This window comes from Leuresthes tenuis, unplaced genomic scaffold (assembly GCF_036924035.1).
Source record: "Leuresthes tenuis unplaced genomic scaffold, fLeuTen1.0.hap1 SCAF_19, whole genome shotgun sequence".
Classification (NCBI taxonomy): Eukaryota; Metazoa; Chordata; class Actinopteri; order Atheriniformes; family Atherinopsidae; genus Leuresthes; species Leuresthes tenuis.
Genome location: NW_027325373.1, coordinates 15,251,951 through 15,277,041, shown reverse-complemented (window position 1 = coordinate 15,277,041; position 25,091 = coordinate 15,251,951). Strand labels below are relative to the sequence as shown.

General features: G+C 37.9%; 1 protein-coding gene across 2 annotated transcripts in view; it reads left to right on the top strand.

The window, feature by feature from the left end:
- hcn1 (hyperpolarization activated cyclic nucleotide-gated potassium channel 1) overlaps positions 1-25,091 on the top strand; it is a 74,750-nt gene that overhangs the window by 32,766 nt on the left and 16,893 nt on the right. For both annotated transcript variants that reach the window (XM_072372087.1, XM_072372088.1), the window contains exons 4-6: positions 10,053-10,271; positions 16,275-16,421; positions 20,581-20,821. In XM_072372087.1, coding sequence (XP_072228188.1) covers positions 10,053-10,271; positions 16,275-16,421; positions 20,581-20,821 — 607 coding nt within the window. The remainder of the gene's footprint in view (positions 1-10,052; positions 10,272-16,274; positions 16,422-20,580; positions 20,822-25,091) is intronic.

The following is a 25,091-nucleotide window of genomic DNA, read 5'->3' as shown; positions in this document are numbered from 1 at the left end:
CTGTTACACATGTAAGATGTAATACAGAAAAGTGCATCTTTCTACGTCAACGCAGCTTTTATTTGAGCTCTCTGGGGTCTGTTCCTTTAATCTGCGCTTTTGCTTTCGCTTTCGCAGTATTCTTCATCTTTCACCCTCGCTTTCTCTCCATCTTCAGTTGGGGTTCAAGCATGGCTGCTCCTCCCTGAGCAATGTGATTGTGCAGAAGTGTGTGCAGGCCTATTCGGCATCACTGATTGTAAATGCTTGCCTGTGGAACTCCACTGACTTCCCATTTCCCCCTGTGCGACAAACATTTTTGTGCTCCACATGCACGTTGACTGCTCAGAGGCATCTGACTGGAGGTGCAAATGTCAGCTTTCCTCAACATCACAACTCATTTCCCACTCTTATCTTTACTTTGAGGGCCTCAAGTTGCCCAAGTAAGTTCAATACCAGTAAACATGTGTTATTCATGCAAACAGACATTATCCAACTCACTATGCACCAAAACATTTTGCATTAATCTAATTTCCCACATAAATGCTACAATTCATCCATCCTAATTGTTATGCACACAAAAAGAGGCAAACAGCTTTCTCAGTAACCCAGAAAAATTAATTTCCATCTCATACTCAACACTCGAATCATATTTACTTGTTACCCTGAAACATAACAGCTCCTGAATTTGTACTGCATGCTGTTTTGCTTGCTCGGGAATGAATCTGATACATTCCCCCTCTTATATGCAAATCAATAATGGAGCTCTTGTAAATGGCTAATTTGCTGCCCCCTGTGTGGCAAGATCATTTGCTCTGTGGAAAGCTGTGGCCAAAGCAGCAGACTGCAAGAGTACAGAATGTGTGCTGGATGGCTAATCAGCCTAACTTGTTTTGTTCTTGATAATGTGAAAGTGTAGAATAATTTGTATGTAGAGAGAACATAACAAAGATGTATTTTGATTACTGAAGTATCAAGTTTCCAAGGACAGGTTCTGACTTTAGCTGCGTCTCAGCTGACTCAAGAGTAGTACCAACACACTGACATCACACAGTTAATTTGTATAAGACATTAGGGACTGTTTCAAATCTTACTTCAGAGTTCAAGTGTGGTCAGTTTTCACATCTGAAAGGAAGTAGATCAATATTTTCGACAAGACCACAGCATTTGAAAAATGACAACTAAGGAAAAAGACTTTGGAGCAAAAGTTTAACCTTTTTAAGTGGTCCACTGTGGATTTAAAGGTGTATCGTGAATTAGCGTGTCTTTGTAGAATCTATCCTCCACTTCTTCAACATTTTTACTGATGGTGTCATGTTTACTTCCAGAATTTGCTGGTGTTTCATTGAACCCATCCATCCCTCAACCAGTGAAATGAGCTACATGTCACTGGTTGCAACAAAGACTAATAGCATGTCAAACGTACCTACGTGCTTAACAAAAATTGATCTTTATTTGAAATTCTACACCCGATTTCTTTCATTGAACCATTGCTCACTGCATTCAAAGAACCATGTAGAGAATTCATCAATCCATATAATTTGTTTTATGGTTTTATGGTTCAAGGTTTGTTTAGATGTTGCTCTACTGATGCTGAATTCTATTGTGGGGATGCAGGAAATATTTTTCTCTCATGACTCTTTCATGAATTTTACAATTGAGCAGTTGTTTGTTGCACAGCAGAAAAACACACCATCTCTTGAGAGGCTGTTCAGTCATTCCTCTGTCAGGTTTCCTCTTGCCTTTATAGCAATTCAGCAAGCACTTCTCTCAGAAAGTGTCTTTGAATATGAAACCTGAACTTGAACCTCCTAAATTCTTGTTACCTGCCATTTCTAAATCAAATTCCCAAAATACAAAACAGCTTAAATCACTTCACTTACTTTACCTTTCTCAACTGTGAACAAGCTGTGGTGCTAACAAGCTGATTACGGCCTAGGTACTAGGTAAATATATGTTATAATGTTAAATATGACGGATCGTGTTACCTGAGATAGCCAAACTTTTGCGTGGTGCTCATATACTCTTTTCTTCATTTGTACAAATGTACATATCTTCAAATGTACAAAACAAAAACAAAAGAGAGCCATGTGGGAAATGTTTGAAACAGACTTTAATTTTCAATTTTACGCCTTTATGAGATCAGTTCTTCTTACTCAAATACTAACTGTACCAGAAAGTTTTGGCAAGGAGTCCCCAAGCTGTGGCGTGCCACTGCATGTCCGTGCCAGTTGGTTTTCACTTGAGCAAGACAAAAAACTATTTCAAGATATCGAAAACCTTGAATAACTGTTTATATTCAAGCTGAATGTGTTTCCAATTGAAGTTGATTCATCTAATTGCATTCACTTTAATAAAATCCTCTTAAGCAAAATAAGTCCCGGATTTAAATGCAACATGCCTTTTTGGATTGCGTCCAAAAACCACACAAGTTGGGGCACACACACACAGACACACACAGAAAAATACTTGATGTAAATAGGAAGTATTTAAAATGTACTTTTAAGTGGATTATTGAACCGGAAATAAAAATGAACTGTTGTATTTATAGTGGCTTTATACTTTCTAATGACACATCTTCAGTAACATCCATGAATCTTTCATTTGCAAATCATGAGAGGTGTTTTTCTGTTACCACTAGCTCAGAAAGGAGCTACCTCACATTTAGGTTCAGAGACAGAAGACAATCATAAATTCAAAATCATGGAGGTGAATTCAAATTTAATTTCAAAATAGCGCTATTGTGTTTTTACAGTTTACTCATTTCTCCTCCTCTATGTTACTTGTTAATCGAATCATGCTTACCCTTCATCTCTAAAATCATACAATTAACCTAGAAAATGTTGGCGGGTTGGAGAGGTTCTCTATAAGTCAAGTGGCATGGTGACGTCTCTGCTAGAGACCAGCTGGTGTAGTGTCACTGACAGTGATGTGAGCAGGTTGTGGAATTTCTTCCCTGTGGATCTATGCACAAGTAATGGCCTGTGATCTGACTGCGGCCAGGCAAATCTAAAATGATAAGCCCCGCCCACGTATGGGACCCTTCCTCTCATACTGCCACAAAGAGTTAGTGCTCATGAGCTAAATGTCTACATGTCTTCATCTATTTTATGATTTTTCATCCTGTTACCTTGAGGGAATCTTCTGAGTGTCACTTGAGTGTTTTCTTAAAACCTCGCATCTTTGACCTCCATCTGCTCAAGATTGATGACTTAAAGTTCAGAATATTTTTCATTCTGTTGTTGACTGGTGTTTTTTCCAACTTGGACCCTAAGAGTGAGGCCAGCAATGACTGGAGATACTGCTGAGTGGTGCAGTACATGGTGTAGGGCTGTTATCTTGTTGACTAATGGCCTGAGAGTACCTTCTTACTCTTTAGAGGCTGCATTTACTTAATCACCAGACAAGATAATGCTGCTGTCACTGTGCTGGCTCTGGTTTGGAAGGTGATGGGTTGTTGCATTTGTTTGCACGAACAGTGTAAGGACATATGTTTAGGAGCATGTGTGTTTTGTGAATGTATATGTGCTCATATTAAGATACTGACAGCTCAGCAGTGGACGGCTGAATATTCATGTCTCAGAGGCAGGCAGACAGGTGGTTACAGGAGGTAGACACAGAAACCCATAGTGGCCTGACTACTGTTGCTTAACCACCCATCAGTCACCCATACAGGCTTCTGTTATTCCTGGACCACCCACTTGATTTCAGTCTTTTATTTCCAAACCCTCTGAATGAGTCACTTCCACCAATGACACTTCCAACTCAATCCAGAGTTTATGAATGAATCAAACTTTTCACCCTCTTTTCTCTCACTTCCATCAGCTGTAATACACACCGGTTTCATATTAGTAAAGTATATCATTGCTTTTGTCCCTGTGTGGACAGCTCCTTTAGGACCCTCAGCTGTTGCACTCTTGAGAACAGTAAGAACGTTCCAAACCAACAGTAACGAACCTTGTAACCTTGGTCAACCTTGCCATTTCTGTTCTTGACATTCAGTAAATCTGCAGGAATACAAATTTATCAGGAAACAAAAGCTGGTACAATTAGCCACTTATACTAAACATTGAGGAGGTGGAAATTGATAAGGAACCATTATATTTTGATTATAGATACAGTTATCATGTTCATGGCCAAATACTTCCAGACTCAAACCTCTTAAATGTAACAATTTGCATATTTTACGAATGAGAGGGTGAAGTGAATATTTTTAGGTTGTAAACTGCTCTTCACTAAATGATTGAAATCCAAACAGCTCATAGTTATATTATGGAATTGAAAACAAAATATTGTTTTTTTTGTCTTCATCCAGTTACATTTTCTGTACATATAGATCTAAGATGGCAACCAAGACAAAAATAAAATCTACATATGTAAACTCAAACATTTAATAATGATGTTGCAGTAAAACTAGAATTGTATTTGCCCTGCGAGCAGAATGTTGTTGAGTGGTCAGATCGTGTTCATTGCAGCAAAGCATTACATCTTGTTGGGCTCAGTTATCCAGCAGTATCAACAACGAGCAACGCCTCTGGGTGACGCTCAGCTTTGGGACAGTGATGAATCAGCCACTGCTTCCCGGTCACATAACCATTTGTGTGTTGTGAGAGAACCATTGGAGGGTAAGATTGTGACTAATTAAATAAAATGCTTGGAAACTTGCATGCACAAGCTCACTGCTAAACACTTGGCTCCATCAAATTTTAGAAACTTTGAGGCAGCTGATAATTGAATATTAGTGTGGAATGGACTTTGTTTTGGTAGTGATGTCTGTATAGTTCTGTGGAGCGTTAAAATACAACTGTGTACCTGAAGTTACTTGTTTCACTGCTTGTAGAATCTTATTTTATTTAGAATAAAGCTGCTGAAATTTAATTTGGGAGATTAATTGGAATCAAGGACATTGTAGAGTTCAGGAAATCAGTAGAAATTTTAAAAGGAACGATGCATTAATCGTGCAATGACTCACACCTTCCTTAGGAAGGCTTTATGCAACAAGCGGTATTTAAAACTGTCATCCTGTGAGATATTGTATTCTTAAATAGACACGGTAACATCTGTCCTATGATAGCTACTGTACTCACTACTCAGATGTGCATCAAAATGTAAATTTCAGCAAATAAATGGAGAGCAAGTGAAGAACAGCAATAAAAAAGATAGATATACAAATGAATGAATGAATAAATAAATAAATGCATACATAAACAGATAAATAAATAAATAGAGAAAGACATAGATGTATTGGCTTATTTGTGGTCATTACCACAATCTTCATAAACAGCATATAATATTCCACATCTGACATGGAAATTATATTAAGAGGGTTGCATCTCCCATGTGAAATCCCAGACACAACTGTCTCTACCACATGGTCGGGGATATGATGTAAACCGTTCAGCTGTAATGGAGTTTCCTTTCCCTCCTTCAGTATTCAAAGATCTTATTATAATCCTCAACAACAGGCTGCATTAACCCAGGCTTCCCTTTTCTTTTTTTTTCATCAGTGCTGCTTATTTGTCTCATCAACTGGGAAGTCTTTAGAAAATCAGAGATTAAGTCTAATTCCAAAACTTTGGAATAGTATAGGATGAAGCAAGTATGGAAAATGGATGGATGGATGTTTATTGTGAGTTGTACTTAAACAGATTGCTCCCCCAACCCTGCAACCAACAATGCAGTGTTGCAATAACTTCAACATGTCTGAATGGAGGGTTATTTTAACATTGATATTATAAAATGATAAATGTGACTGACCTTGGTCAATTTTTCAGAACACGTTTATTTCATGAAACCGGAGCTGAGCAGACCTCAGTAACAAAGTGTTTGCAGCATTTATATATTATATATATATATATATATTCAAGGTTATTCTAAATTAAATATTTCTTTTTGCTTCAAAATAATAGGTTTTAAAGTACATGTATGATGCATTGGTAATTAAAGAATAGCAAAATTATAGTGACAATTCAAAGCTCCACGTTATAAAAGTTGGCCATTCTTCAAACTGCATTTTTGATAATAAGTTAAGGAAGCCATGCTATTTTTGATGTTGATATTAATTAAATTAATTTTATGTGGATTTTTTAAATAAAACAACAACAACTGCAAGCCACATTATTTTACACAGTAATATTTCAAATTTAACATTAGTTTTAGCTTAATATTTATATTAGCATGAATTAATTAGATTTTCTTATTTTCCCTGATCCTTGTTGACGTCATAATTGATTTTATTCATAAGCCTGTAATTAAATCTTCTATCAAATAGCAGCTGCATCATATGTACTGAGTTTAAACAAATCTAGAAAATTGAAATGACAGAACAATGTGATATCATTCCTCAATCCACTTATGACCCATACATACCATGAACCACTGCAGACATTCCTTGTTGATATCAAAATCTATTTCACTACCCAAGTATGCGGGCATACAAAGATTGTGGCTCCAGTAAGTAAGCGCACGAAACACATACAAGGACAAATAAATAACAAAGGGTGCAGTGAGTCATTCTAGCCCATCTGATATTGTCTGGTGAAGGTGTCATGGATGTCTTTTTCATGCATGAAAAATGTGAGTGAAAATATTGAACAGTGAAAAGTCATCCACCACACATACTAAATTTACATATATTAACAACCATCTTAGAGCTATGGCCTCATAAATAGATTATTCTCCAGCTACGTGGATAGGTGTGTTTGTTATCTTTGTGGAAAGAGATTATTGAGTGTATGTTTTGAGGGCATCATTCTGTATCTGCAGTTAGAATATCTAGTGGTATTTCCAGTTGTGTATGGTATGAATAAATGTGGTTATGTGTACATGAAGGCAGTGTTTTGTTGGCTTTTTGGAAAAAAGAAACTTCCCATGACAACAATCAGCATGGTAATGAAAGTTGCTGTACCGTTCAGGGAAAATTATTAGCTGTCAATTAACTTATTTGCCGAATTTTGTTTGATGAGCAAAGTGGAGTCAAGCAGAGTGGGGAAAAAAAGGTGGCTCATAATGATAATCTATAGCCCAATCTCACTCCAGAGCCTGTAATTGTAACAGAGTAAGTAATATTAAGTACTTTTGTTGTGATAGTGTCGCGATGAAGTGTAAGATGGCAATGTTTTTTGTTCCCTATTATTTGCATAGGGGAGCTTTCACTTAATATTAATTTCATGGGGAGGCCAAACCAACTCCTAAATCTGACCATGCAGTTCTTATATACCTCTCCTAATCATGTATTTCCACATTTCTAAACATTACATCATATTTCAATGCATTTTGTGGATGTGACTATTCTGAATGTTGTAACAGTTTCCCAAAATGCAAAGCAAGGCATATTGTGAAGACGAACAGATATGTAAAGCTTTGGGAACCTTGAAATTGTAACTGTCTGGCAATTTTGAGCCTTCTACATTTTGCGCTGTGGACCAACGTAGCTATAGCAGGACATGTAGTGAGACTGCTTTGCATAATCATGTGGCATGTATGTTTGTAAGGTTAAGCACATCAAATCAAATTATTTGTAATGGGAAACATCCTGTATTGTGACAAAGGTTGGTCAGATTTGTTCAAACGCCTATTCACTTCCTGGTTTTGTGAATATGGTTTGTTATCTCTTACAAGTCATGCAACTGAGGTCTCATTGATGAATGAGTGATAGGTACCTTATCGGAGTCTCACCAACTCATTGACTCGTTAATCTCTGGCTGTCTTATCTCTAGTTTTGTCATTTCTGGGAATATTCAGTCCAACTTTCCATCTAATTACCCTCACAGCACCTTTAAATGTATCATAATCATTGTTCATAGTCAAGTACGAAAGTAGCTTTTAAGTTACCAGATGAGACATTTGGAAGACTGGCCATATATTGTATATAAAATATGGACTTAATCATCCAGTGTTAGAGCAGTGTAAAGCTGATGTTGTGACATATTTTATTTGTAATTTCTCTTCTGCAAGAAAAACCAAGTTTGAAACAAATTTGAAATAAACATTCATTTATTCAAGCATACAACATGAATATTATTCCCATTCATTATTCATTATTCAACAGTTGTTTTGTCCAATGTGCTGCTGATGTTTTTAGCAACAAGAACAGCTTTGTGGCTTCCTCTCACCTCCATAGTACATGAGTTAAACAGTTTCCATGAGCCTGAAATGCATTGAGCTGTGATGTCATGTAAGCATGTCTGGGCACTGATGTTCATCTGTCTATGTCCAACAGCAGGTTGTCAGACGACCTCAACTGACTTATATGTGGTGGCTTCACTACCTCACTTGGCTTTGTAGCTTGGAGTTAAGTCCACAGATTTGTTGACGTGCAGTAAGAACGCTGTTTTGTACAATGTCAACAACAGCCTATTTTTTTCTGGTACTTTACCACTAATGTTGTAAACTCCATAATACTTCTAAACACCACTTCTCAGCTGATCTGGTGTCATAACTGTCCTCTTAAGACAGCTTTGCTTCATAGTGTCCTTTATCTTTGTAGAAATGTTGCAAAAAAACTAAGCTTTTTTTAAAAACCTTTGGCCAAGCTGATGCGAGAGTGCATTCGACTGGATTACAAAGCAAACTATTTCTAATAGTGTGATGCATCCAAATATACAATTTATGGTCTGAAGCATTTAAAAAACTTTTTTTTATTTCTTAATTTGAACAGGTTTCTGACACTTGAAGTTTCCCTATGTTTGACTGTCAAAGAAAAAGTGGCAGCACTAGTCTGCCACTGACTAGTGGCCCTAATGCTGAAGTACTTACTGAGCTATGAACTTACTGAGCCATGTGCATCCTCACACATTTGTGGGTGAAATAAGTATTCTGTATGGAGAAGATCTACAGCACATTCTCTGTGAAGAAGGTAAACATATTGGAGGAGTCAGCTGTTTGACTGTGGCTACAAGTACAGTCTGTACTGGAGAGCTGTCACATTTCTTTTTAGAAACTACTGGGTTTGACAGCCTCAAAGGACTTGTTTGGCTCCCCTCAAGAGATGTTCTTTGTCCTCACATTTGACGTGTGCCCTTTAATGAGGAGTCTAAATTCTTCTGTTCTCACTTCCACACATGGATGTCAAGGCTGAAGCCAATACAAGTCGGGAGGGGTAGCTGAAATCTGAAATGCAACTAAAAACCCTTTCAAGCCAAGTACCAAGATATTACCTGGCAACGTAGATGTGTTGCTACATTTAAATGGCATAATGTACAGTTATACATCTGAGTCTCTGCAAGAGATTACTCCTAATGAAATTTCTCGTGGTAAAAGGGCAAAATGTTTTCTTTAAATGGAAAGAAATGCTTAAAGGCCAAGGCATGACGCCAAAGCTGTTATAAGCAGTAACAATCAATGATGAGAACAAACGCCTGACATCACAGAGAGGCATGTTCAAATAAAGTCCAGACAAATGCATTTCCCGTATGGGTCTTTTCTGTTGATATAAATACTTGGTAAAAAAGGATAAATAAAACAAATGCCTGACAAAGAGGTTCAAATCCTGAAAGTTTTCCACCTGAGCATTCTTAGCCAGTCTCTACATGAAATAGGCAGAGTTTTCGCAGGCACTTAAAGCTGTTCCATCATTTCTGAGCATAAGCAAGCTGCCTAGATCAGCTAAGATTCAAAGAAAGGTCTTAACTGTATCAACAACCAGGCACTTACCTATCCTTCATTAAACATAAACTTACCTTGCATATTGCCTAAAACAAATTGTGGACACTATAGAAAGTGATCTAAAATTTTAATTTAGACTAGTTGAGGTGTCTTGAAATACTGGGTCCTTGCAGGTTAATGCCAACACTTTGTGCTGAACATGGTTGAGCGTTGCTCTGGTCGAGTGGTCGAGTAACGCTAGTTAAGAGCAGGTGCACAAAACCTATCATGGCAAGGGAATGAATGCCATGAACAAATTGCCCTGGTAGGCGTGGTAGTACAGGCAAAGTGAGATCTGTAAAACATTAGAATTAAAATCTGAGACATGGAAAGTATGTTGGTACAATTTTTGACTGAGGTTCAGTGATCAAAGTAACTCCCCCCAAACCCCTCTCTCCATCTTTCTCTCTCTCACTGTGTACTCGCAGAATGTTTCCTGGGGTAAGCAGTACTCTTATGCCCTCTTCAAAGCCATGAGCCACATGCTGTGCATTGGGTATGGTGCCCGGGCACCCGTCAGCATGTCTGACCTGTGGATCACCATGCTGAGTATGATTGTAGGTGCCACGTGCTACGCTATGTTTGTGGGCCATGCTACAGCTCTCATCCAGTCACTGGACTCTTCTCGAAGGCAGTACCAAGAAAAGGTAAGAACCATGCAGCGACACTCAAGATACTCAAGTTTCAAAGGAGATTGAAAACAAGTATCATGTAAATCATATAAACTCAGTTACCCTTTTCAAAAGAAAGTGCACAGTATATTGTCCAGATCATTAATGTTTTGATGTTGATTCAAGGTAAGTAAAGCTATTTAGAACATATCAACCTGAGCGATTAGTTTGTTGGGACTGCATACAATCCTGTACTTAACTTAGCTGTTCTCTCAGTTTCTCTGCGGACCAATGAGTTGAGCTCTCACAGATCACAACAGCTGGGACGATGACTTATAAAAAGGGTTTTCTCCCCCTCCCAACCAGATCACATAGGTCAATGGGGTAAAGAGGTCCATGACACAACCAGTCACCAGTGAACACTTTATTTTCTTTCCTTTTATTTCAGTGCCTATTACATCATTACAGTTATTTAATTAATTTATTTCTTCACGTGGAGAGCGATTACGCAGCATTTCACCTGGCCACCATCTGTGATCCCGCTGGGGGGGCCTGGGCATTTCCCTGAACAGCCAGCCATGACTGATGTGCTTTGTGTTTGCACGCAAGAAGCCAAATTCAGATCCCACACTTTGCTTTATGTTGCTGAATTTCATGTGTTGTAAATACAACACCGCAGTGCAGGTGATTGAAGTCATCTACGGCATGTCATGTCAGATCACTCTTACGATTAAAACAAAGAGCTGAAGACTTGGACTTTAACTTATGCTGTAACAGCATTGACGCTATCTTAAACAGAAATTTTCTCAGATAGTGTACAGTTTGAATATTTTATGTAAGCCACTTTTCAACGGATGTTGTTTTTTCAGAAAGCAATGAGTTAAATTGAAGAGCAATTATACAAAACATGATGGAGCTGAAAGAATTGTTCAGGTTTTAGAAATTGCAGCAATATCAATAAATGGATAAACTATTCAACCCTTGAAGAACTTTCTTTAGTTCCACATCAAAAACTTCTTCAAATTCACTCAGCTCTGTAATGGATGACTAAGCAGCCTTGGGCTCTCTGCGTAATAGTCACTTATAAGAGTTATGAAACACGGGACGCCTCCTTAACCTAAAAAGCAGGCCAGGGTGAGATTTGGAAAACTCTATTGAAACCCAGTCAAAACTGTGAATTAGTAAGACAATAACAGCTGCATCTGAATCGGTAATGCTGATGTTATTGAAACAGTTAAATGTCCATTTAATGTGTTGCAACAAGTACTGCAACCTTATTACTTGTCATAGTAACACATCTGCATGTACCATGCTTTAATATAACAAATGTAACCAAACCCAGTACAGGGGGTACCAGAAAGGACGAGGTTAAATGATCTTTCAGAAATTTCATGCAACATCCTCTGAGTGCTAGTCTCATGCAACAGCAAACATATAACAGGCAAAGTTCACATCTCCTTAATTCTAGTTTTTATTTGCCCAATTTTAATTTGCTTCTTTTTCCAATTGTTACATGAAAATAATCATGGCATATTTTATTTGAACTGAAATTTCTCTCTGGTGAATCTAGAGAATTCTAAGAAAATATAATCTTGCTGTGCATTTGCCAGTGTACCAGCCTGGTCTCATTCAATTGTGTAGTTTTAACAGGCCGGGCCATGTAGTGGGATATTACTGCACATCCTTTTCTTGTTTTTCATCTCATGTTGTCATGCTGTCACTGTGCATTCAGTGACAGCAGGACACCCTGCCACGTACTTTTACCAAAACCCAACCATGTGGCATGTTATTTAATTATGTTACTTAAAAAACATCCAAAAACTTTTATATGCCCAACTAGCATGCTATTTATACACTTTGCCGTGGATTTTGTCAAATTCAGGGAAGAGTTTTGTTCTCTTCTCTTAGTTTGAAAAAAAATAAGCATCAATCAGCACCAGCATCAGCCGAAATGTGTTGGAAAATATCAGTGCATCAGATATAAGGAAAGATCCAACAGTGCTCAGCCTCATTGCTCATACTCGTTACAAACAATCTATTCTAAATACAAAAAGCCACAAACAGATTCAATTATCAAGAAAACAATAGTTATAATATTAACCTCATTCTCAACTAATTCTCATAACTATGATGTGTGACAACCAGCAGGTCCTCACATTTGAGTCATTGGGACAGATCAATGTTTATCAAGTTTATAGCCTTTTTTCTAGAAAACAGCAAATTAAGAGACAATCAGCTGGTTGCCGCCCTGATGTGTTCATGCTTGCATATACACAAACAAATGGACAAAAGCAGGACAGATACATAAAGTACACGTTATTTATCCTGTGACAGTTTGTTTCCATAATTCTTATCACATTATCAGCAGAGTCACCTTGGCTGTGACTATAACAGGACATGCTAAAATACCAGTTCATTAATTTACACCTTGCTTATAAAAGCATTTAGATGGTTTCAATTTATTCAAGTATGATGGCCCGACCTTGCGAGCTGCCTTCACGGTCGATGCAATCTAGAGAACCCACTCCTCAGTGCTTTTGGCACAGCTTTACAAAGCTGTTCAACACTGAAAAGTGGTATTACTGGGTAATTGCAGTCACTAACTTATGTGTATTTGCAAAAGCTTTAAGCAGAGCACCATTACTATTCAAAGCCACCCAGAATTCACAATTCAAGAAACGGCTTAATCATAAAATGGGTAAATTGCAGATTAAAAATAAACTCGTATGATCAAGTTCACATTTTTGCTAAAGGGGTTAGCTTAATTGCAATAGTGTGATGATTATTAAATTGAATAATTATCTGAAAAAGTGAACTTCATTTCATACCAATTAACATCAGGTTCACTCATTAGCCAAGGTGCTAGTTAACACATGAACTGATGGCAGATTGGATAAGGAGAGTTTTCTCCCAAAAACCTAGAAAAAAAGAAACAGACACGTATTGGAACAGAGCAACACAAAGTGAAAGGCTAGTTGAAAAATGTGCTATCAGTGCAATGAATATTCTTCAATCTATAATTTATTGTACTTGAAAATAGTTATGTGACTGGTCATAAACAGCAAGAGCCATTTTCCACTATGTTCCATCACAAATTAATGACAACCAGTCGCCCAGACCAAGCAAGCGAACAGTCTGAAGTAGCTGTTTGAATTAGTGACATCTTAATGTTCAGTGTGGGATGTACATCTGCTTCACAGGAAATATGCCTAATCTACATCGCTTTTTATTTTTTTCTTTAACAACCCCCCCCCAGGCACCAAAGTGACATCTTTGAGGCTGTGAATGCTCGTGTTTATGGTAACAGAGCCTCAGTGTGTAGCCAGGTTCATCCAGGGCTGATTTGCTGCATGGCTGTGCATATCGCTGGAGCAGGATGAGGAGCAGCAGGGATGAGTTCAGGGTGCTGAGCCTCTAGTCATTACATCTATCTCTGCCACAGCTGGGGGGTTGGAAACATGGATGGAAAGATGGATGTGGGGGTGTGCTTGCAAGTTATTTGAGGACAAAGCGTGTTTGTGTGATAGGAAAAATTGGTGCAGGTAATCATTCTTGCCAAGTTCAAGTCACGATACAAAAACTTTTTTCTTAAATTAACATCTTTTAAACATTTTTGTTAAATATTAGCAAGCAGAGGAGATAAACAGGAATATGGCTTGAGAGAGAAATGTTATCATCTTAAAAGGTTGAAGAAAAAGAGTGAACTACAGAGTGGAGAGGAGTCAGGAAAATTTGGAGGGGAGAGAAGGAAATGAGGGAGTAAAGTATGCATGATATCAAGACATCCTGCTGTGATGCCATGGTACTGAATCACTGCGAGTCAGAGGACAGCTGTGGTGTCATTCAGCAGATTCTGAATTTCTGCACAAATACTGGTTCTTGTTATCCACTTTTAGCACTTGCATTAACATCCCTTGATGTTTTAAGTTGTGTTTAAGTAGAAATATTAAAAAAAATACAAAGGATTGTCAAACTTTCAAGCTCAAATGTTGGTCTGATTTGGTCCTATTTTTAGTAATAGAAAGAGATGGACATTTTGAAAAATGGATGAGGAAGGGGGGGTGAGGAGGATAGTTGGCAATGATTTAAATTACTCCATTAGACATTAACTAATCAACCAAGACAAAAAATACAAGTTAGGATTGATATGAAATTTATGTAATTTAGAGAATTATGTGAGAATGGAAATTAGTCATTATGAAATCCTATTGAAGCAGAAGATAACATATCAAACCTAAATGTGCCCCTCTCTGCCCCACCTTGACTACCAAGTCAAAATGGCCTGGTTGAGCCACTGCGGACACTCTTCAGCTTCAGCTGTGTGAACTCAAAATAAATCAATTTCCCGCAAACAAAACCCTGGTCCCTTATCACCTTTCTGCAGCCGAGAGAGGAATCAATGAGGGGGGCATTGTGCCTCAAGTGTCTTGTCTCTGCTGACAAATTTCATTTTGTGGGGCTGGTTGCATCACACTGGTCAAAGAGTGCGCCACTGGCCGAAGCCACCAAACCTAACAGCTGCTGCTGGCCTCCCCTACTGCTCCACTATGATTACCAGAAGGAGTGTGAGAGCCACCATTTATTTTCACCTGAAAATAAGCATTAGGGCTGTGAACTGCATGGGAAGATTGTGTTCATCATCTAGAATATGGCAAATCTGTGAGGAAACTGAGACTGATCAGAATAGATGAACTCAAGTATCTTTTCACTTCCCTTCTCCTTTATATCAATACTGGTTAGTGTGGCCAGAGTCTCAACTCCTGTAAAGATTCGATTGAATACCAGAAATAGGACAACTCTTACATTTCTGTTCACGGTAGTGTTGCAAATACAGGCAAAAGACAAATATGTTAAATAATTTGTAGTCTATAAAAGCTGCATCAGAAGGGCACCTACAGTGGTATTACAATGAACAGCAAAGCACAAAAAACATGAACCCATTTCTGAAAGGCATTAAGTTATAGATGGCACATTTGTTTTTCATATTCAAAGCAAAACAAAACAATATCTGACAATTTCAAAATGACAGAAAGGAAATCCACCCAAAGTAAAAGTTTTGACACTGCGCATTGTCCTTGTTTGCTAAATAAGTCTATTATTCTTTAGGCAAAAAGGCATAAAGTTCTGTGAGATTTGGTGGCTGTCTTGTACATGCTTCTTTACTGAGGTCTGAACACAATAAATGTTTCAATTGGGGATCATCGTTCTATTGTACAGGTCATCCTCATGGTCTACAGCATTTTTAAAGGTGGTTTCATGTTTTCCTCTGGAATTTGGTGGTATTTAATTGAATCCATTCTTCTTCTAACAGTAAAATGTCCCCTATGCCACAGGCTGCAACACAAGACCAGAGCTTCATTGCTCTTCTCTTGAGTTTATGGTTGGAGAGGTTTCACTTTTTTGCCCACATTAGTTTGTAGGCAAGGGAAGCTGATTTTTAATAAAGTGGTTTCAAAGTGCTTGATATATATTTTAACTTGAACATTAAAAATGTCTTTGCAGACACTGATAATACATTTTCAAACTAAAATGAATCCCAAATATGACCAAATATGCGAATTGATTAATAAAAATGATTTTCACTGTAGCTCTCAGTTTGGTTAATTATTCTGCTCAGCTCCTGTATCTCTACAGGATGTCAGGTATACCTTGCTGGTTCACATTAGGACTGGACTTCCTGCATGGGTGAGATAATCACAACTGCTACCTTAGTCTGACATAGCTCCGGGCCTGTTCTTGTTTCTACTTTCCTTTACCACCTGCCTCTCCCTCCCCACACACAGAACCAGGACATAGCACTGTGACTGTGAGAGCACAGCTTGTCCTCAATACAGAGACACAAATGTATGCTCTGTGAAGAACACAGTTTTTGTGCAGATTTGCTGTTTAGTTGGGATCTCTAATTTATAAACAACAGATTTTGTTTTTTTTACACATGTATATCGATCATGGGACGTATACATATCAATACACAAATAACTGCAAAAGTGATTACAAATCAATTTGAACTGATGCATGTGCTTTCTATGTCTCTTCCAGTATAAGCAAGTGGAGCAATACATGTCCTTCCACAAACTTCCTGCAGACTTGCGGCAGAAAATCCACGACTACTATGAACACCGCTACCAAGGCAAAATCTTTGATGAAGACAACATCCTCAGTGAACTCAATGACCCACTCAAAGAGGTGAGACAGCTTCTGTCTTCAGACCATAAAGGGAATTCAAGCATTCACACTTAAGAGTTTCTATTTGAAGGCTTTGATTTCAATTTTAGAACAGGTAAAAAAAAAGTTCCTGACAGGTTACACAGTTTGAAACATTTTAGTTTTTAAACACATGACTGACTTTTTATTCCCTCGAGGATGAAGTGGTGAATCATCATTTAGCACTCTTAAATGTGAAGTTGGTGAAACTGAAACACCAACACCTCTCGTCTCATTTTATACGGTCAAGTAGAAAAACAGCAAATCTGATTTTTTTTTCTTTCAACATCCAAAACCCAGACTTAGCATCTGTTAAATTAGATTCATATTAATTTTTTTTTAGAAAAGCTTTATAATTGCTGATTTATTTATAATATTTGCCATTCTGAAGTGTTACACAGATAAACAGCCACACAGGCTCCAGATAAACTTCTCATCGCTTTTCTTTTTACAGAAGTAAGGATCACTTCATGGTGTAGCGCCACGTATCAGCCTATTACATAGATAATTATGCAAAGGGATACTGGAGAGGAGAGGAATAAACAGCAATGCAAGCATAAGAGCTCACAACCATCTCTCACATAGCCCCATTAAGTCACCTGGCAGAGTCAAATGTGCTGCACAGCTCCAGACGCTCATAAAGCATGTAGGGGTTTAAGCACAGCGTTAACACAGAAACTTCTACAGCCTCAGTTCAGTTTGTCTAGCTAGCAAAGTTCAAATCTATCACACGCTGTAACAAAAGCTGACGGGTAAAAACAAACTTTGTCACAGCAAAGCAAAACAAGTTCACACTGTCATTTCAGTGAAAAACTCGAGTTACAATGTGTCAGTTGCAGTTTAGTGCATCATTCTCAAAGAAAAACACTACCTCTAAACTTGAATATACTGTATATCTTCTTCAGACTTTTTGAATTTCTACTTTTGAGTATTTAGAGTGATCTATTCCAGCGTGCAGTTTAATATGCAGAACCATATTTTAATTAGTTTTTAATTATGTGAGAAATAGAATTGTCATGTTTCTAACTTAGAATAAGCAGCTATATTCAAAGATTCAACAGGCTTCCTTCAGCACCCTTCCCCCATGTTGGATTTTATTACAGAAGCCCAGAAGACAAACCAAACTTGCCCTTTTTGCAGCCATTGTGACTGTATGGACAGTGGAGGTATCCAGTTGCTCTTGATTTTGAACTAATAACTATAAGGGGATATAATGGTGTCTGCCTGAATTAAGGCCTTTTAGAGACGACTGTGTAAAATGTCCAGATTACTATGATAAAAGTAGTTTTTAAAAGCAGAAAGTGACCAAACAGTTTGTCCCCTTCACATATGATCTGCTGGTTTTCTGGGTATCGTTACCACTAAGACTAGCTTGTTAATTTCTCCTTTAAGCACCTCTGTGCATGAACTTACCTTTGCCAACCTTTAATTGAATCCTATTAGGCTAAAAGCAATTATGCACCTTAGAAAAACTAATAAATTGTGGCTTAATCAATTAGATGCAGCTAAATTTGTCACCATATCATAACTAATGGCTCTGTCTGTTGTCAGGGAACATATTTTATCTAGTGTGAACTTCGCATTGGCATTTTAAATAAGATGGCCATGTGTTTTGTGTCAAGAAGTTAATGAAGACATATCACTCATTTGGCATTCAGAAATGAGCTGATGCAGCTAAATTAAACCATCATCACTAAAATCAGATCTATATCAGGTAAGCTGACTGCAACTGAGTTACCTGCGTTGACCTGATTGCCACTAAGAGTTTACTCCTTGTGATGCGGCACATGAGGTGCAGACTAATCTGGAATCAGATTAATGAAATTGAATGAAATGGAAAAATGTATTTATCCAAGAGGGAAATTACACTGAATAATCAGCTCCACTTTGCAAAACCCAGGTATTCATTGCTGTATAATTAGTCGAAGCAAAATTACAAATTCTCGCATGTGATTTATTACAAGTCCTTTTAAATTTTGCCTCAGAAAAATGCAAGAAATTTGTTTGTTGTGAGCTTGAGCTATCAAGACTACACGGAATTTATATAAAAACCCTCTTTTAGTGAATGAAAATGGGATTTAAATGGATCCCTGTTCTGTCCTCTCCTAACTTTTGAGGTTTTAAAGGCAGGATTAATATAGAATACAATATCTTTTATGATATTCATGTCAACCTTCACATCTTATATAAAAGTTAACATTAAAAAGGTTAAAAGGCTTTTTATAGTACATATTTTTAGATATATTATCTGATAGTCGAGTCTTCAGTAGATTCCTATGCTTTGTCTTTATTTTGACACACTATGAAAGTCAGTTGGTTGTTTAAGACAAGCAATCTATCACAGTGAACAGTTTGTTGTTGTTATGCAGCTGCTGGCACAAGATACTTGAAAAAAATAACCTTAAGTGTTACATTCAAGGATAATGCAACACAAGCGCCAAGGACTGATTGTTAGCTACTAGAAGCCATGACATTATAGCGACTCTGAGGAGCAAAGGAAAGCAATGAAATGGAAAAACCTGACAGAACAGGCAAATAGAAATACAGGACATTTCAGAAAACGTCAAAGGAGAACACATCATTTAATCAAATTCAACATCTAACAAAACACAAGGTTCAAAAGTCTTGTTCTGTGAAATGTTGTCATGTTGATAAGATGTCTTTGTGTTTCTAAAATGGTTTTTCTGTGCTGATGTGTTGTTTTCTGAAATGTTTTATATGTTTGTAGGTGTTTTCTCGATTACCATTGTGCTTTATGTTTGCTGCTTGTTTACTGGAAAGCTGGCACACTCACAGGCAAACACATTTAAAGGGAGATATCATTGTTGTTTGATATATTAAATCTGCACTTCAGCTGCCATGTTGTTTGTGGATGTCAGTCCTCAGACCAACCGCTGACCTTTTAAGGCAGGGTGCACCATATGCGCACATATCCCTTCCAGAGCGGATGTTATGTTTTGTTCATCTCCCTTTTAAGCCTAATGCGATTATGATGCCATCATTTTCAAGACACGCCATAAAAGATTGCGTGTTAACAGAAATGAAGGCTTTAGTGTGTCCTGAAAGTTCTGGAGGAGTTTGTTTTCAAACTCTGTTTTGCAATGATTTCTTTTTAAAAGAGCACCTAATGTTCCAAAGGGCTAAAAGGGAATTTACCAAACTGTGCCTGCTTGCAAGAGAGGCCAAAGTGGCTTTGAAAAAAAACAGATTAAAAAGACACATTGTGATAAATTGCATGTTGATGCTGTCTTTTAGCCTGTAAAGAAGTTCATGTAATTTTATATATATAATTATATGAAAATGAATATAAATGTACATAAATATATGTATTATATTATGCTCTTTTTTTTGCTGATAAAATACGTTAACAGCTGACACCATATAGCCTAACAGCCAGACTGTTTTGCTGCACTCTGTCCTCTGCAACCCCTTTCAATGCCTCTGTCTCCCTGCCTTTTATTCTCTGCCATATGACAAATCTTTAAATAGGCATAGCCAAAGATTGTTCTCCCGAGAGGAATCCGAACTGAGTATGAAAAATGCTTACCATCTAATTAATTATTTCTGGTGCATGATTGAGGGCAGAGCCCCATGGCACTAGCTGACAAACACATCTGAAGTTAAGCTAACATTCTTAGCGTTGCCCTCATGTAGCCTGCAAACATTGCAGAGATTGGTTATCTTTCTGGTTATGTCCTCTTGTCACTGGAAGAGAGTTATCTCATATGGGGTCAACAACACACCACTGCAGATGCCAAGTGCCTCAGCTTTCCATCTGCACAGCAACAGAGATGCGTGGACAAACAGACAACAAGCTCCTAATCTCCTGCTGCGTCTGAGGGGACAGGATGAGACAAGAGCGATGGCCTGCAGCCGGCACCAGTGATCAAACTCATCAGGATCTGATTCATGTGCCAAAAAGTTTCCTCTCAGGATATAAATGGGAAGTGCTTCAGAAGCACTAGGGCTAAATCAGCAGTATGCATCCAATTCATTTATGTTTGCAGATAACTGCAGCAGAGAAGAAAGATTTGTAAGGGTGTTTTCATCAGACCACCTAACCATTGCTCATCTTTTCTGTGAATTATTTATGGCATGGTTTTATCAGTTCCATTAAACACTTTCCTTTTTCCTCCACCAGGAAATTGTCAACTTTAACTGCCGTAAGCTTGTGGCCACCATGCCTCTGTTTGCCAATGCGGACCCCAACTTTGTGACCGGGATGCTGAGCAAGTTGAAGTTTGAGGTTTTTCAGCCCAATGACTACATTATCAGGGAAGGCACAGTGGGGAAGAAGATGTACTTTATTCAGCATGGTGTTGCAAGTGTCATCACTAAGTTCAACAAAGAGATGAAGCTGACCGATGGATCTTACTTTGGAGGTGAGAACAAAAATCACTGGTAAATAACTGCTTTTATTGACCTTTCATAGTTTTTATATGAAAATGCTAACATAAATAATATCTGATGATACGCCCAGCCGAAAAAACATGATACTCACAGTCATGCATATATGCTTACACAGTAATATAGCCATAAATAGGGGCAGCCTGAGGCCCCCGGTTTGATGCTGTTGCAAGTTAAGGTATTGTAAATTCTCATTAACCAGTGTTGGACGTTAGTCAGCTTCTGTGGTTACATAACGTCTCATCTGGTTGCTGGATTGGGCCAAGGCACAGATCAGGCATCCCTTAGGACACACAGAGGTCCCTCCCCCACTCTCAGTCTCATAAACATATACACATGCATGAACTCTTCTCCTCTATACATTCTTGCTGAATTTACTTGGCACTGACCACGGACAGCCTCTGTGGATGTTTCTTCTGTGTATTGTCAAAAGCAATTTCCTCGTTCTGTTTCTTGGCTGTGCTTTCATTCTTTCTTTTCCTTTCGGCACAGTTCCCATCCCTTCTCCAAGACATTACAGATACCATTAATTTTTAAAATGTCAAATGTAATTTCATTCCACATTGTTTACTATAACAAAATCCACAGCCAGACATTGTCGTGTCTATATGAAAGCAGAGCAAAGTTTCCTATTTTAGGTCTTCTTGCATATTTTATCTCTTGAGTTCATCCCCACAATGGGAGGAGGGTTTGGAGTCTAAGAATACCTTCACATTGGTGTGTCTGTTGAATGCAGTGTGTCTCACAGGCGAGCCAGACAGTGAATCAAAAAGGAAAGAGTCGACTTTCCCCCACACAACTGCTGCAAATATTTCCACACTCGGTCAAAATTTAAAGTACATAATATCTTTGAATCTTTTTACAGATGTAAAGTAACAAAAAAAAAACAGTAAAAAAGCAGCCAAAAGCAAAAGTTTATGTACCTTACATTGCCACTACTCAGAAAAGTATCACAGCTTGTAAACAATTTTTGGAGCTAATTAACAGCCTTTACAATTCTTCAGATTAAAAAATTCTAGACAATTTGAGGTCTTTTCACATATTTTCAAGTGGTGTAGGGCTACTTGACAATATAAATAGTTTTAGCCATACCAAAACAAAAAAAATATATAGAAATTAGGTTATCATCAGGAGCAAGGATCCTCCCATTTTTATTTATTTTTTTTATTTTCATTTATTCATTTTTTAAAATCAGGTTTAGCTCGTGCTAATGACTGCACAGTGTCTCATCTATAAATGACAGCAGTCAGAGTGCTCTCTGTTTGGAAAATCAGGCACAAATCTTGGTGATAGAGCTGAGCTAAAAGCTATTCAGAAAGAAGCCGTTAAACAAGTGACGAGATCTAAAAAGATTTCCACAAAAATGTTGTTGAGTTTAATTTTAATGAACATTCTATTGGGGATTTTTACTCTGCATCCCCTTTTGTGTAGTAAAAGTTACATGGACTGGGTCTGTGCAACCCGACACAAGTTGTGACATTGTTGTAAATCGGACTGTATCGCAGGGGGATGTATTGCTATACAGATATTCTTCTGATGAGAAAGCGTAGGACGAAATAAAAACTACTCAATGCAGAAATGATGCAATGTAAAACTCCAAACGTGCAATGACATTTTTTAGGTTTGAGTTATTTTAGATAGCAAGAAAATTGCTGGTCCCCTCATTGTAGCTCTTATCTTGGCTCGCCCTTGGCTCGATTTGTTTCTGATATTCCAACCAGAAAGCTCTTGAACCGATGTCTGCTGCAAGTTAGACACTGACAACTCATAAGCATAAGCATAACTCATAAACTCAGTTAAAACAATTGAATATTTTCTTAAGAAGCTTGATACTGTGATACTGTGTTTAGTTTATGCTGGAAAACTGGACCAACTGATAAACAAAAAGCCAATTAACTGAGTAATTACTTCAGCTCGAACCTGGAGTGTAATGGAAACATGTTTTGAAAGGGGGATTAATGAGATAAGGCACTCAACCATTTTTACTAACAGGCGTCTCAGCTCACTGTTCCCCTGAAAAATGAAGATCACAATGTTGGAATCTAGGAAAGGACAGCAACTTTAAACAAACTTTAGACTTTTTGTATATTCTCTCTGATAGGTCTGATTCTGTGCAGAGATTTATAATACATCAGCTCTGTGTTTATAATTCTTCCGCAGCACAAAAGGAATTCATAGGAGGAGTTCAATAACAACAGATGCTATGACATCATTTAAATGTAAAGGTAAAACTTGCATGATGATCACTGCCCCACCTCTTTACTCAGATGATGCTCTGTCGCCTTACAACCACGGCAATCTGTGGCTAGATTGAAAATCACACGAGGGCTGAGAAAGAAACGGGTAGAGGGAGGGCAGTAACACAACTGAGCTAAGCCATACGGTGAGAAACTATTAGCATAGTAATTAGTAGGACACCTATGAGGACAGTAGGGCATAAAGCACCGTCAGCCATGGTCAGTACCACACCTGCATACTAAAGTGATATCACTCCTGGGCTTGAGAGGATAGGATTACATATTAGTATTACACAGCTCTGCGCTGAAGTCAGTGTTTGGCTTGAGGACTATTAGAATATAATGCTAAGACAATGACAGACAGCGGAGGAGAATACCTTTTGGGCTTGGATGTCTTAGTCATATGAGACTAACTCTCCTCAGTCCCTGTCGTCTCGGGAGGGAGGGGAAGTGGTTGCCATGAGAGTGTGTGACACATGACGTGATGGCAAATTATCCACAATGCTCCAGGGGTCAACGTTGATGCTTTGTGACAAGGCAACAGACAAGTGTCAAAGCGCATCATGCGAAGTGATAACAAGGCCCTGACATACACATACGCACAAACACACCTTGAGATGCACCAAGGTTTTCCACTTGGCGGAGCTGATAATTTTGAATAGTTTAAGGGTCTATTCCTGGTGTGGTTAATAGATGGTTTGCTGAAGGTTTGAAAAAAAAATTATGTCAAACAATAGGTTGATATTGTCAAAACTATGAACTATTTTCTTAGGTTTTGTTTGGGACTTTAATGTGGTACTCTTCCCTGTATCTTAGCATGAATATTAAAGCCAAGGCAACACATGAACAGGCAGTTGAACATGTATGCATACAGTACACAGTGTTAGAACTGTGGACATAAGTCACCCCAGAGTGATCCCAAGGAGTGTAATCGATCTGCAGGTCCACAAACGGATAGCATGTCAGTGTCATGTTTTGCATCGCTTAGGTGTCAACTACAGGCTGTTCTCCGACCTCAGCAGAGAATGGACAGTAGTGTTTGTTTCCTCAGAGAAACTGTTGTTCTGTCACGTAAAATACTTTTTTTCTTGCTAGAGTCTCACTTTTATGTGTCTCAATTTTTTTGAGACAACAGCTTTTGTAGATTCCTAAAGGTTCATTTTAAGATGATCCAGCTTTTCGTAAGCCTATTATTGTAGCTGCAAAAGTAAACTTCTTTAAGCAATGTCATTAATAAAATGATGATTTTTTAAATTTTAATAAATACTTTTTTATGTATTTATTTGCATTTTTTTCACATGTTCAAAAATGTGCAAAATGTGACGTTTCAACTCTGGAATCATCTTTATAGTCCAGTTTCTGTGAGATAAAAAAAAAAAACAAGTAAGGCAGCAAAAGCGGAATCTCTTAAATAAATTCTCATCTCTCTTCATAGATACACACATTTAATTCACTAAACTCTTTCTTATTCCAAAGTGAATACATTTTTCTTAGTTGCTGAGATAGAGGTGCAAATCTGATGCACCCCTTCAAAAGCTGCTATAACATTATTAATAATTCTACTATGGATCTAATTTTAGGAATTTCTGGGTCAGATAGATTCATCCTCCATCAGAAAAAAGAAGAAAATCAGATATTTGAGTAAGGAACCGGTTGAGTTAATATGAAATGACCCAGTTTTCCCTCTAAAAGTTATTAAAAGTAGAAAAAATAGTCAAATTTGAGTGATATACTTATTTGTTTTCTTGTAAAGGACTCAGTAAGAAGACTGATACCTTCCTAAATATGAAGCAATGGGCATACAGGGGTGTGATTATTGCATTAAAACTGGAAGTGCGGGTAACGGCTGTAAAAATAACCAATACTTATGAAGATTTACACCTTTTTAAATTGTATGTATGTCATCAGTATGTTATTTTCAGCTCACCAACTGCTGCTTGCCCCACCTTTCTAGATGAGTACCACATTTACCTCTGGATGTTGCCACAGGGTGTGTTATCCAGGCTTA